This window comes from Stegastes partitus, unplaced genomic scaffold (genome assembly GCF_000690725.1).
Source record: "Stegastes partitus isolate 25-593 unplaced genomic scaffold, Stegastes_partitus-1.0.2 Scaffold209, whole genome shotgun sequence".
Taxonomy (NCBI): domain Eukaryota; kingdom Metazoa; phylum Chordata; class Actinopteri; family Pomacentridae; genus Stegastes; species Stegastes partitus.
The window spans coordinates 286,003-300,229 of record NW_007577940.1 but is presented as its reverse complement, the minus strand read 5'-3'; the positions used below and the strand labels follow the sequence as shown (position 1 = coordinate 300,229).

Sequence of the window (14,227 nt, the reverse complement as noted above, 5' to 3'; positions counted from 1 at the left end):
CCTTCCAGTGACTTGAGCCGGGAAGGATGACAGAATGTGCTGTTCAGTAACCCCAAAATGGTCTCCCAGGTAAGACAGGATAGACTCCAGCCCCCCGCAACCCCAGTGAGCAATAAGCGGTTTTTGATAATGGATATAGTTTTAGGTCCCAAATAACAAATACGTCAACTCTGAACAAAATCTGAGATGGTGGAGGGACATGTTTCCTGAATTCTGCCTAAACTGACACAAACTGACTGGGAGTTTTTGCAAGATTTAGCAAACAAGTCTAAACATCTACTTTGTTGAAGGAGAACTCAGATTTTTTTCACAGTCTGAGTGATGATGACCTTTATGTGCAAAATATATGGCATGCCTCTTTGATATTGTTAAGTCAGAAATCTCACTCCTCTCTCCTTGTTCCCAGGTTTATCAGTGTGTGATATATAGCTGCTGTCTACCTGTGGAGGTGGCTGGTCGATGGCAGACACAACCTCAGCCGGGCTGCTCTCTGGACACTCAAAGTTCACACGGATCTTCTCCTGTAACAGACAACATATTTAAAGGCTGAAATCAATGTAGCTGGAGGATTGTGGAAGCAGTGTTGCATCAGCAGTGGTTATATTTATCTATGAAGCCATTCTTGAATTACACACGTGGACAAAATTGTTAATACCCCTCGGTTAATGAAAGACAAACCCACAACGGTCACAGAAATAACTTGAATCTGACAAAAGTAATAATAAATAAAAATTCTATGAAAATTAACCAATGAAAATCAGACATTTTTTTTTGAACTGTGTTTCAACAGAATTATTTAAAAAAATAAATTCATGAAACAGACCTGGGAAAAAAATGATGGTACCCTTAACCGAGGGGTACCAACAATCTTGTCCATGTGTGTATAGCTACCATATTTATGTAAGTTCATGAAGAAAAAATAGCTATGCTTGTCGCTTGAGGGCTCCTTTACTACAGTAAATTACAGTTATTAGTATTCCTAGTGTGCACTGAACCAGGTAAAAGATCTTAGCTGTGCGGCAGCTTCTGCAGCTTTAATATTGTAAAACTGCTGGTTAGGGCTGCTTATGTTGACTTTAGGAAAATTGCCAAAAACCACCATTTAACACTGCTACAAAACTGTGAAAAACAGTGACCTGACAAAAATTCAGTTTTCATGTAAACTGGAGGCTGTGATTTTTGTCGTGAGACCATTGTTCCCAGCTGAGTCACTAATGGCTTTAAATTATGAAATGATGACATGCAAGACAAAGTGATTCTGATGAAATGTCCCAATTTTAGCTTAGATGTGGTTAAGTCTGCACCTCGCGGATGAATAGCTAAAGGATCGTTCAGGTTTTACACTTTTTTACTTTCTGATAAATGGTGTAATTTGGTGATTTTTTTAAAGGTAACATGCCCTTTAAGCCTGCCAGCTGGTTGGTCACACTTAAAGTTTGACCTGGTGGTGGCACTTGATAAAAACTTTTGTTACAGTTCATCTTGAGGGGACACGGCCAAATGAAAATTAAAGACAATCCATCCGATTACTGTCCAGATATTTTCCTCTCAACCATAATTTTCAACCACATGGTGACACCAAAAGCAAAATCAGAGGAGCCATTCGGATTCATCCTCTTAGGACCATAAATACCTACATAAATCTGCAAATTTGACAAGAAACAACAAAAAATAATCAATGTCCATGTTACCTGAGCGTATCTGTCCAGTGTGTGTCTGAAGGTGTGGGAGTGGTAATGCTCCAGCAGCCTCTCCTGCAGGTAGTTGTGGCAGAGCTCAGACCAGGTGGCTCCTCGCTCCTCGGCAAAGTGTCTGGGGTTCCTGAGGCCCGGCGTATCCACCACCATCACGGAGGCTAACGTCAGCTGCTGCCCACTCAAAGCCCTGCACACGAAGTACAACTTCTTTTCCTGAGTATTCAGAGTTTTCCCTGGCTTGGAATGGGCCTTTATGGGGTGACTGTACCAAAGACTAAGCATGATCAGTCTGAATACAGTACGGGCAATGAGTCTGTGTTACCTTATTTGAAAGAAATATCTGCATCTTACTGTTATTGCTGATCATTTATAGTTGAATAAATGAAACCCAGATTAACAGAATTGATTAAAAACAACTTTTAAATTCTTAAATTGCACCTCTCTCCCTCTCTCTGCAAAGAGTAACTATGCAGGGAAAACCCCTGTATTATACAGGACTGCAACTTATATACTATAGAAGTAATGTACTGGCAGTGTTTTTTTCATGTAGTGCTGCCTCACCAACATAGAATGGCAAAACAAAACTCCAGGGGCCTCATTTATCATCAGTGCGTACGCACAGATATGTGCATAGAGAATGCGTACGAGTACAAGTATGGAATTTATCAATTTGTACTTATACTTAGGAATGTGCGTAAATATACGCACAACTCTGACAATGCGTACGGACATAATCTAGTGGTAGAATAGTGAAACTACAAATAGAAAGCATTCAGGGATTCTGACCACCGGCACATTCCAGTGTGAGATTGGAGACATGCAGCATTTCCAGCCATCACTGAGCAGGATTGGGTGCCATAATTTCCCTGGCTCCAGCCTACATCCAGTTCCCTAATAGCCATCATCAATGAGCCCAAATCAAACGGGGACTTCATGCCATCACTGGATTCCCAAACATGACTGGAGCCATAGACTTCACCCACATCGCATTCAAAGCGCCAAGATTAAACAAATTGAATTGCGTTAATACAAAGGGTTTCATTCAATCAACGTACAAATAGTTTGAGATGCACATTTGTGGCTATCAAACGTTGTTGCCTGGTGGCGAGGAGGAATGCACGACTCATTGATTGTGCAGAACAGCTCTTTGGATGTGTCTCCAAGCAGGAGCTGTTGAAGATGGCTGGCTTATTTGTGAGTGCTATAGAGTGTAGTATGGCTATTAAAACATTTCATCTGTAGGTGATCAGAGTTATCCACTGGGTGAACATTTGGTATTAGTTTGTCCTTCTTCAGTTGCAGTCATTTCTCTTTTTCTCTTTCTCTTCTCTTTTATGGGCTGTGATGCATTTTAGGGTTTTTTTTGGCACTGAGCTTAACGTCAAATGATTTTGGATAATGTGATAGAACTGGTTTTTAGAACCCATCTCTGCTCTTAGCATAGTACAGCTCAGATGCTAGACAAAAAAGTTTAAACTCTGCAACTAGTTTATTAATGTAGGGAAAACCCAGCACAACAGGTGCAGAGCTGCTGTGTTTAGTGTCTTGCTTGAGGACACTTCAATAAATGGAGAGAAGGATCTGGGAATGTGAAACATATGTACCTCCTAAGCAGCGACAACATTAGGTCTTAGTGTGCACTTAGTGTGAGGTGCATCTATACCTGTTGATGAGGGACACTACAGCAGTGAAGAGCTCCTCATAGAGTCCAGCCGCCATCCCATCAACACACTGAGTAGCTGTTAACCTGGGACCTGCACACAACAGAAACCAGACTGAATGAAGACCAAGGTCTCCCATTGTTAATACGTTTAACTTTACTAAATATAATAAAAAGCCCCAAAGACCTGTCAAATGGACTTAAGACTTCACTCATCAAAACAACCTCTTGTCTTAAATGTGTTCTCATTTCACTGGACCTTATTGAAAACGTATATAAATGGGAATATTGTTTAAATATTTTTCCATCCAACATGCAACTGTTACAGTTTAGTTTGGTAGGAGCTATTTATTCATTAGTTTAGACTACGCAGTTTAATGTTTAAACGTTAATTTCAACTTTCAACTGTTAGCCATACTTTTAGCTAACAATTTAAACTGTCTAGCTAGAAACACAGCCAATAGTTTTATGTATTAGCCATACTTTTAGCTGACAGTTTCAACTGCTAAACCAACCCAGTCTCACAGTAATTTGTGAAATAGGCATGAAACTTAATCTATTGATTTGTGTCCAGGGACACGAATTGCCCGATTTTTTCGTGTTCCCCAGCACGAATTTCAAACCAATACATTTCAATTGGAATTATCTTTCATGTCTGGGCCACGTTTTTTCCCCTATTAGACAGCGCATATGCTTGTTGTTTTCGTCGTTCTTTTCTTCCAACAGTCAGGCATTAACCAATTTTACTGTTATGGCCCATCCACACGAATAACTATAGAGATCACTATAAAGATGTGTGCGCCCACACTGACCAACGTTAACATTCTGTAAACACTGGCGCTGAGCAGGTACCTTGTGCTCCAGCTGCTTATAAACTCCGTATTCATTCAAACAGAAAAGGCAAAATATATCCAGGCAGAGAGAAGTTGTTCTGAGATCGCTCTGAAAGGGATCCCAACGTTCACAGCTATTATCGTTTATTTGTGATAAAATATAAGTGCTTTTACTCTGTTTGGGCTGCATGCTGTCGTTACTTTCATTTCTCTGTAAATGAGAAATGTAAACGTCTCTGCCCAGACACAAAAGATAATTCCAATTGAAATTTATTAGTTTTAAATTAGTGCTGGGGAAGATGAGAAAATTGAGCAATTCCTGTCCCTGGACACAAATCAATAAATTAAGTTTCGTGACTATTTCACGAATTGCCGTGAGACTGGGTTGGGTAAACACACTTTAAACTAACACTTTCAGGCAAACTATTCTAAGTCTTAGCATACTTTTAGCTACATTTAGCTATTAATTTTAACTGTTTATCCATACTTTCAAGTAACAATTTCAACTGTCTATCTTATTTTTAGCTAACTATTCTAACTATTTACTTTTTACATTACTTACGTATTTTAATCATTTATATGTTCCTTTTGGTCATTGGTTCCTCCCTTATTATTTACCTTTAATCTTCAATTAAATCCTAATTTCATCTTTTTGGGTGTCTCGAGTTATTCTTTCTACGTATCCCGAAGCTGTTGCAGAAGTAACCCCTGGGGTATACATAATTTCATGTTAGCTTTTAGCTTGTTTCCAATTCAGTTAGAAACCTTCATAATGTCACTATTTTTTTTAGTGGAATTCCGATATGTTGTTAGAAACACTGTACTTCAGTTAAACTAATTTGAGGTCAGCTAGACAAACAGTGCAGCATTTAGTTTGTGAGAGTTTTATTGCAGTAGCCTTTACTGAACATTTGGGGGTCTGCGGTGTGTCTCACCCTCCTCGGACTCGGCGGCAGGGTTTCTGTCTCTGCTGCTTCCAGTTGCTCTCTGCAGCAGCTGTCGGAGGTGATGTTTGAAGACGGCAGTGTGCAGGTCCTCTCCCTCACACCCAAGCACACTACTGGCCACCTGAGCGCTGTCAAAATTCACAAACTGCCTCCTGCCCACTGTGCAAGCAAAGGGAGAGGACATAATTATAACAAAGCCTGCTGAGAGAGACCATCGGTAGGTCGCTTTGTGGGTGTTTCCTGCAAGACCCTGAAAACATTTGGTATCAGTCATCATCTTGTTCTTAAACGCTGAAGTCATGCAGTTACATTTCTAATCGTCTTCTGCCAAAGTTCTTAAAGTTTTTGTTGTACTATCCCTGGATTCGTGATTCAGTCTGAGCTTGATGTGGGAATGTTGAAAAAGGCAACGTCATGTATTTCTGTAAGTTCAAGTTTTCTTCTGTTTTTTTTAAAGTAGTAAACTCTGAATCAATATGATGTAACCGAGGTAATAATGATAAGAACAACAGTAAAAAGAAGGGAAATTTGATGTTTAACAAAACCTTAAAAATATACCACATAAAATCAAATTTAAATGTAATAATGATTAAAATCATTATCAAATCAAATTGTACTCATACAAATATAAAATCTTGAAAATAGAGGGAGAATATAGGCAAGAAAAAAAATTGATTAATGTTTATCATTATTTACAATAATAAATTATTAGTAGAAAATATTACTTTTTATATGAAAGCATTCATTATATTTAATGGGCCATACATGATAACAATGAAACAATAAAACAATAATAACAAAAATGAAAATAATGAGCTGAAACCGTGACAATAAAAGTGAGAAAAAGATAAAAGAAAACCTAATAATTATTATTACCACTTAAAAAACTCAATCACGTTCAAACCACTGTAGCAAGGACATTTCTCTTGTACCTTTAAGGTGGCTCGCCCCTTCAAGGGACTGTTTGATGCCTCAGATTTGGTTTCAAGATTAGGAGCTCGAGAATTGGTTCATCATAAAAGGCCCTTATGAGCACACTGTGAGTGCATGTAGAGGACTTAGTGACACTCTGTGACTGCTGATGAATCCGTGTTACCTTTACAGGCCCCAGCAGCTCCCAGATGGTAAATACCAGCCAGAACATGCCATATCGCGTTCTGCTCTCCGGCTGAGAAGCCGAGCGTTTCCATGGCAGTCAGCAGCTTGGTAAAGGCGACGGACGCTCGCTGCTTCTCCTCAACCTGAGAGCAGAAAGACAGAGAGGGAGAATGGATGGTCTGTCTACTTTGTGTCTGAAAATCAGCAAGTTAATAGGGTGGAGTAACAGCTGAGTCACATCTCATCTCCCATCACAGCCTGAGTCTCTTCAAGATGGATCTCTTCACTGCGTGATTTTGCCACTTCAGATTCCCTTTTCTATTTTTGTTCCCTCAGTGCTTCACCCTTACATGAGCACTGTGGTCACAGGAACACACCGACATACTAGAGAAAGCTCTCATTTATTTGCACGCAGATTGAGGTGATGTAGCAATGTTGTTTGATGTCTATAATGCAACCAACTGAGCGTAATTTCTATAATTACCCAGTGGAATTAAGTAGCTATGATCCACAGAGAAAGGCCGAGCTATATTATGATATACACAGATCAACCACAACATTAGAACTCAGGACATTTATTTACTGCCAATACCGAGTCCCAATCTGATACTGTTTTCCCAGATCATCCACACTTCAAGTATGTTAAAGTTATTACAATCAATCCTCTGTATATGCTTGACCATTGCGTAGCTCTGTGAAGAAAAAAAAAATGCCTCTCTGCATCCAAGCTGTTTTTCAATGGTAGTCGGGAGGGATGCACCTTGTTGTAAGGCTCAGGTAGGGTACTGTCTGACAGGTAATGTAGAGGGGCTAGGATGTACTCTGGCGGCCCAAGGAGGTCCCTCAAATTACAGGCAGTTACATTTTGGTAAGCAAGGGCATTGTGGGGGTTTAGCTGGCAACGGGCACCACTACAAAGACTTCTGCTGGGATTTATGACCTCCGACCAGAGACCATATTAGGCTCATCCAGGGCAATGTGCCTACTGGGGAAGTCCTCATCAAGCATTTTTTTCCCCCAATCCAAGTCATTTAGTATGTAGTATCTACCAATACCAATGCCTAATCTCATCCCTTTTTTCGAGCTAATACACATTTCAAATACATTAAAGTTATTAAAATCAATCCAATGTCTATGCCTGACGAATGAGTAAGTCTGCAGTGCTTTAAGAAAAAACTACATCAGTATTCTCCACATGCATGTCAGAAAATCTGTTGTAGATTAGTTGTAGTACCTGGTTGTTTCACCAAGTGGAGCCTCTTAGGGTTTAGCACAGTAGCTACCTGTAGCAGTTCCAAGTTGGTAAACAGAGAGCATTGTAGGGACTATGACAAAGACTTCTGTGATGTTTAATGACCCTGGCCAGAATTCATGTGTTTAAGAGAAGCTGGGATCACCTATGACAATGTTCCTTTATTTCAAAGCTGCCTTTGTTGCTCTGCTTCTGTGCCCATTGACTTAAACAACATCAGCACATAACAAATAATCACTGGTATGACTTTACTGTCAATTAATCCTTTACTATTTAATAATCCTGTAAATTACTGATTAAGAAAATGTTTTAAAAATTGCACCCGTAGTGACCTGATACAAATTGTACTCTCCGATTATGATGCTTGTGTCAAAGCAAACGTAAGCAATGAATGGTTTAGGTTTGTGCTGATACTAACTTTTGAGATCACATTGAGACATGCCAAATTAAAACCAGCTCAATAACATTGTGTGGATCCTCTTTGCGGCATCTGTCATGACCTGAAGTTCACAAACATTTATCAGGCATGTTAGCAGCAGATGCTGCAATACATCTGCAATTCCATCTGTATCTGCAGTACAGAAACAGCTTGCTATACACCCTAATCCTTTTTATGTGCATCAACTTCAAGAACTGACTGTTCACTTGCTGCCTGATGCATCCCACCCACTGACAGCTGCCATTGTAACGAGATAATCAGTGTTATTCACGTCACCTGTCAGGGGTTTTAATGTTGTGGCTGATCGATGTGGTATTAGTAGACATGAGTGGGCACGCCGTCACCCTCAGCTGTGGCTGTTCAGCAGCAATTATTAACCACAGCAGCTAGAAAGATGACTGACAGAGCTCGTTCAATCGGCTCTCTGTGAGACTCGTTTAGACAGACTGTAGCTCAAACTGTGACTGTTTTGGCTGTTAAAATTAGAGCTAATTTCTAAAAGGTGTAACACTAACTAAATGCAGTTCATGTGTTTGTGTGCAGTTAAAGTTCTAATAGTTCCAGTTCACCGAGACACATGCATAAAACCACAAATCTAACCACAAATGTCAGAGCATATCCACAGACAGAGCTGCTGCAGAACTGCTCAGTGCATTAAAAAGGGGCTTTGCATGCCTTTTTGGGGGGAGAGTGCTACTGGAATATCAAGGGACAAAGATGAAACTAAGTTGGCTGTAGGCAAAAGTTTGTCTGATGATATCATGCAGACATTTATTCCACGAACATTCAACTTTTTTATTAGTTGCTTCCCCTGTCAAAATAATGATTAATTCAAAAAAAAAAAAAAAGTGTGGTGGGTGGCTGTGAGTTTCTAAATGCCAAGAAAAGTTTGAGGACCACTGCATTATATAACGTGTCCCATCATCTCTCTTTTTTTTTTTTTTTTTTTTACTTCTGCAGAGTTTCCCTAAACTGAGCAAAAACATACATTTCAATGTGAGGGACCTAAAAGTAGACTGGTGATGAATATATACATTTAAAATGAAATCTTTGACAAAATAAAGAAAGAAAAATGACCTAGCAATATTTAGATGTGTTCCTGGAAAATATGCAAAAGTACAAAATGTTTTTCTCACATGCTTTGAAGGTTTGAGGGTCAGTCCACGAAAATCCATCAGAGCCTCCCACCTGACTTGCTCAGAATAAACCATTTTTTTATGTTCAGTAACTGTAGTATATTTATTGAAGCCAAGCAACATTTTACTTTCATACTAGGAATATTTTTAGTCACAGGCCCTTGAAGTACCTAAGGTTGGTTCTAAATTTCTAATAACTACAATTATTATACATAAAGCAACAGCTGATTCTGAGGGGATCAGGTGGAAACTTTTTTTCATTTGGGTGATTGACACCACTGATTGACACCTGATAACATCAACAGCAACCACCATCCATGCAACAGCACCACCTGTAGTCACACAGGTGCCTCGTCGCCTTGCAGAGCAGCACACAGCTGCAGCACAGGCATGCGAGCCGTTATCTGTGCAGCTAGCTGTTAGCGTACAGTCAGACTGTCTCCAAAAGTTAGTTTGCCCAACACACACACACACACACACACACACTTGTGTTGCACTTACTGTACCTTGGTAGGATGAACAATGCCAAAAGAGTTTGACTCAGGGAGCTGGTGCAGCTGTAGCTCTGTCCTAATGAAGAATCATCAAAAGGAATTTATCCAAAATATGTTCAAGTGTCAATTATGATGAAAAAAACATATTAAGGTAACAGGTCTTTACTATATTTGAGTGAGTTTACTGTTGGAACATGAACAGCACTTCAATCCTAACTTAGGTAAAAGCACATATATAAGAACAGAAGAATACTATGCAAGTTGCAAGTGCTTTAGTCAAGGTCTCACTTAACCTTCTGGGCTCCAAGCAGTTTCTAGGTGTTTTGTGATCCTGTCATATTTTTCCTCACTGTTGGTTCTTTTTTTTTCTACAATATAAAGTCCTGCACCTCCATGGAAACAGCACAACCATGACAAGAGAACTCAGACATCTATTCTGTGCAGTATGATGCAGTTTTGTCATAAATCATAACAAATGAAAAAAAGTTTAATTTCTCTGAATATTCATCTTACAAAGATTGAAAGAAAGTGGTGTTAGCAACACTGGAACATGTGTCTCTGCGAACTATATATATATGTTCAACTATTTACATTTTTACAAGAAACTTTTCTCACACTGCTCTGGACATCAACTCTAGAGAGATGTTTCACCACGCCTAATGTATCTTCCATCAAGTTGCTCCTCTGTGTACTTTTTTCAATCAGCTGCATTTATTTAATTGATCCAGTATGTTTTATTTCCCTCTAAATCTCTCTTGTTGTCTCCTCTCTGCTCAGTGAAAACACAGTTCACCTGAAAACTGTAAAATATTTGACAGTTTGGACTGTTTGGAGGAGAAATGTGTATTTAGTTAGTGAAACTCCTAACAACTCATAGACGTTTAAAACCCATCTTTTTGTGTGTGTAAGCTGCTATGAGGTATCATGGTCTGAACGGCCAGGAATACAACCATGGGTGTTGCACGTTGTTCATTAGGCTACTAAGTAGAGTTGCAACTAATCAATATGTAATTGCCAAATAGTCGGGTGATTAATGTTTTAAATAATTATTTAGTTGTTTGGTCTATCAAATCAAGTTTGTTGTCATTTTGCTGTACATACACAGTAGTACAGGCAAGATGAGAGAGCGTTTCTTCAGGATTATTCAACCAGCAAGTTTTGCGGAATGCACGTCTGGAATAAGACACTAAACCTTCACTTCGTTGTCTCCTGAAGGGTCCACTGCTTCCATGTGTGCTGCCATTCGTTAAACATGGCGAACCTCTTCAGGTCCTGGTAGGTCTTCATGGACACAAAGACACACGATGGTGTAACGATGGTGAAGCCGCAGATGCTGCCCAGAGCTAGCTGTCTGTCTGTCTGTCCGCCCAGAGGAATGTCGCCTCCTCCAGCTGTATGTCCGTCTGGGATGTTGTCATGGAGCCATGTGTCTGTTAAAGCAAACACACAGCAGTCCCTCCGCTCTCTGCAGGTTTCTCTCAGCAAACGTAGCTCGTCCAGCTTGTTGTGGAGGGAGCAGACATTGGAGGTTAGGAGCGACGGTCCTGCTGGTCTGGAGGGGTTAGCCTTTAGCATGGATTCCGGCTCTCTTCTGCTGTGTTCACACCAGACGCGAATTCATCGCGCTATTCGCGCGATATGCGCGTATTTGGAGGCGAGTGTGCACTGAGTTTATTCGCTTCATTCGCGCGTATAAATCGCGTCAATCGCACATCAACATTTGTGTCTGAATTCAAGTCATTGGCGCGACTGACGCGATCCAGACGTCGGATCCATGGGATCCCCAAGAGACACGTACAGCTCGGGGAATTCCCCCACCTTCTCCAGGAGCTGCGCCTGGATGACGGCCGCTTCCAGCGCTGTTTTCGGCTGATCCGGACCCAGTTTGACTACCTGTTGGAGAGGATCGGTACCAGGATATCCCTCCAGGATACTAACTACAGGCGCTCGCTGAGATAGAGCTATGTTTTTTCAGTGCCACATACAACAACACGGATCGCAAAAGTTCAGATTTTTCAACTTGCTCTTTAGACAATCGCGCCGCAGGACGTTTACTCGCGTCTAATCGCGTCTTCACATTGACTTTACGTGTAAATCATTCGCGCGAATGTTTTTATTCGTGTCTGTTGTGAACACAGCATTCCTCCTTTGTTTACATGCGCTTCCTCCATGTTGGTGTAGAATGTCCAAATCACAACCGATCGCTGCAATTCCAGCGCCGTTCACTGTTCAGACCCCTACAAAGTCTCCAGGCTGCAAGTTTTGCGGAATGAACGTCTGGGATCAACAAGACACTCAAAACGTTCACTTTCGTTGTCTCCTGAAGTGGCCGCTGCGTCTATGCGCGCCGCCATCACCATGGAAACAAAAATGTCAGAAAATTGTGAAAAATGTCCACAAGTGGTTCCCAAAGCTCAGGCTGACACATGTCTTGTTTTGTTCACAACTCAAAGATATTCAGTCATAGACGAGGAAAGACACCGGAAAGTATTCACTTTTATAAAGGTCGCAGACTTAGTCTTGTTAGTCTTAAAAAATGACTTGATGAATTGAACAAACTGTTGCAACTCTACTAAATGCTCAGTTTGTCATGTTCTATTTGAATCTATATCTTAATTTTCGATCTATATCAGTCAATTAAATGTACAGTAGTGGTAGTCGTAGTATTTTAGCCGTAAATGTTGTCAGGTGAAAGTACTGTAGTTAGTTTTTGTGTAAATCTACATAGCTACTTTCTGTTGAGATTACCTCATCTCGGTGCTGAGTCCTGCCAGCAAGTGAGAGAAGACGAGGAAGTTGCTCTCTCCGTGAGTTTTCTGACACACTTTCCATTTGTCCAACATCATCGTCTGATTTATGGAGTAGCAGGAGAGAGAAGGGACCGAAGAAGACATGAGTCACTATGCATGCAACCACTTCAATATAACAGTAAGTGTGTGTGTGTGTGTGTGTGTGTGTGTGTGTGTGTGCGCGCGCTGCGTGCCTGTAGGTGTCCAGCAGCAGCCTGTCCAGCGTGGTTAAAGTCCAGAGAGAAGACCATGGCAAATCGAGATGAAGCGTCGCTGTGCTGGGAGCTCACACAGCCAAAAGACCTGAGGATGGTGAACATGGCCTGCACACGCTCCACTGGTGGAACAAAAACAAGACATAAGCTGTTATCATTTCAGCTGCTGCACCGTCTGTGAAAAAGGAAAAAAATAAACTTATATTTTATACCAACAAACATTTTTGAGTTTGGTGAAATACCACATAATTTCAGCGTAGATCCAACTTAAAATGTTAACTTCTGTTAACGTCACGTGACTTGTCTTCAACATGGTTTGCATTAAAGATGGAGTCTGGGATTTTAATCCAAAATAGTTTTTGGCAAATACTGTGGGGGGATATCTACCACTGCTCTGGACACTGGGCCACAGGGTCAATCTAACTCAACCAATGGTCTTATACAAAATAGGTTGTCAGGGCAGTGCTGCAAAAGATCACTTAGAAGTAAACGTGTTTTGTCTCCTCTGCTATAGTCAAGCCAAAAACAAAGCCAACGTAGAAATGCTACAATCAGCAGCATTACCAAACAACAACTGATTAAATATGAACAAAAACTGAGCAAGATCTGCAAGGTGGCACAGTTGGTAGCACTGTTGCCTCGCAGCAAGAAGGTTGCCAGTTCGCGTCCCGGTGGGGGCACCGGGATCTTTCTGTGTGGAGTTTGCATGTTCTCCCCATACAGTGTGGGTTCTCTCTGGGTTCTCCGGCTTCCTCCCACACAGTCCAAAAACATGTTGAGGTTAATTGGTGATTCTAAAGGTTAATTGGTGATTCTAAAGGTTAATTGGTGATTCTAAATTGTCCGTAGGTGTGAATGTGAGTGTGCTTGGTTGTCTGTCTCTGAGTGTGACCCTGTGACAGACTGGTGACCTGTCCAGGGTGTCCCCTGCCTTCGCCCTAAGTCAGCTGGGATAGGCTCCAGCACCCCCGCAACCCAAGTGAGGATTAAGCGGTGTATAGATAATGGAAAAACTGAGCAAAGTGGATGTCCTGTGCTGATTTGCTGTTTTACAAACATGATTTGGGCTCCTGCTTGATTTCCGGTCTTCTCAAACACATTGGCTCTGGCCAGAGATCATGAAGCGTCACAGAAGTCGTTGTCATGGTGGTGCTAGCTAAATTTCCTCAATGCTATCTGTTTGCTAAAACCGAACTATTCAGAAGGAGCAGCTTGGATGCAAAAATGCAATTTTTTGTAATTTATTGCAGAGCTACTCAGTTGTCAAGCATTGATATTAAATTGATTTTAACAACTTAAACATGCTTAAAGTGTGTATTATTTAGGAAATTGGGTTGGTAAGATCAGCAGATACAAAATTTTTAATAAGTTGAATCAGATCAGGGCCAAAAAAAACTTGACTGGGATATCCCTGTTCTTCTGGGCACAAGTCAATTTCATCTGCCTCCACTTGCTCTCTAGGATTTACATCGAAATACACAGTCTTGGTTCTGTAAATGGGGGGAAAAAAAGTGTCTCGGACCGATCCTTGCAACTCTGTTCCACTGTGTTCTGTGCACATTTGCACTTGTGCAACAGCAGCCCAGGGACAAAGGAACACGGACAAGAGATGGCGGAAAAGATGGCAGCCGGAGCAAACGGAACAGTCAATGTGGCACATGTCAACT

At 40.9% G+C, this 14,227-nt stretch overlaps 1 protein-coding gene across 3 annotated transcripts in view; it reads right to left on the bottom strand.

Moving 5' to 3' along the window:
• myo18b (myosin XVIIIB) overlaps nucleotides 1-14,227 on the bottom strand; it is an 82,809-nt gene that overhangs the window by 51,205 nt on the left and 17,377 nt on the right. For all 3 annotated transcript variants that reach the window (XM_008280770.1, XM_008280771.1, XM_008280772.1), the window contains exons 9-16: nucleotides 12,540-12,682; nucleotides 12,305-12,405; nucleotides 9,569-9,632; nucleotides 6,234-6,378; nucleotides 5,126-5,296; nucleotides 3,361-3,451; nucleotides 1,692-1,884; nucleotides 441-521 (exon numbers count right to left, since the gene is read on the bottom strand). In XM_008280770.1, coding sequence (XP_008278992.1) covers nucleotides 441-521; nucleotides 1,692-1,884; nucleotides 3,361-3,451; nucleotides 5,126-5,296; nucleotides 6,234-6,378; nucleotides 9,569-9,632; nucleotides 12,305-12,405; nucleotides 12,540-12,682 — 989 coding nt within the window. The remainder of the gene's footprint in view (nucleotides 1-440; nucleotides 522-1,691; nucleotides 1,885-3,360; nucleotides 3,452-5,125; nucleotides 5,297-6,233; nucleotides 6,379-9,568; nucleotides 9,633-12,304; nucleotides 12,406-12,539; nucleotides 12,683-14,227) is intronic.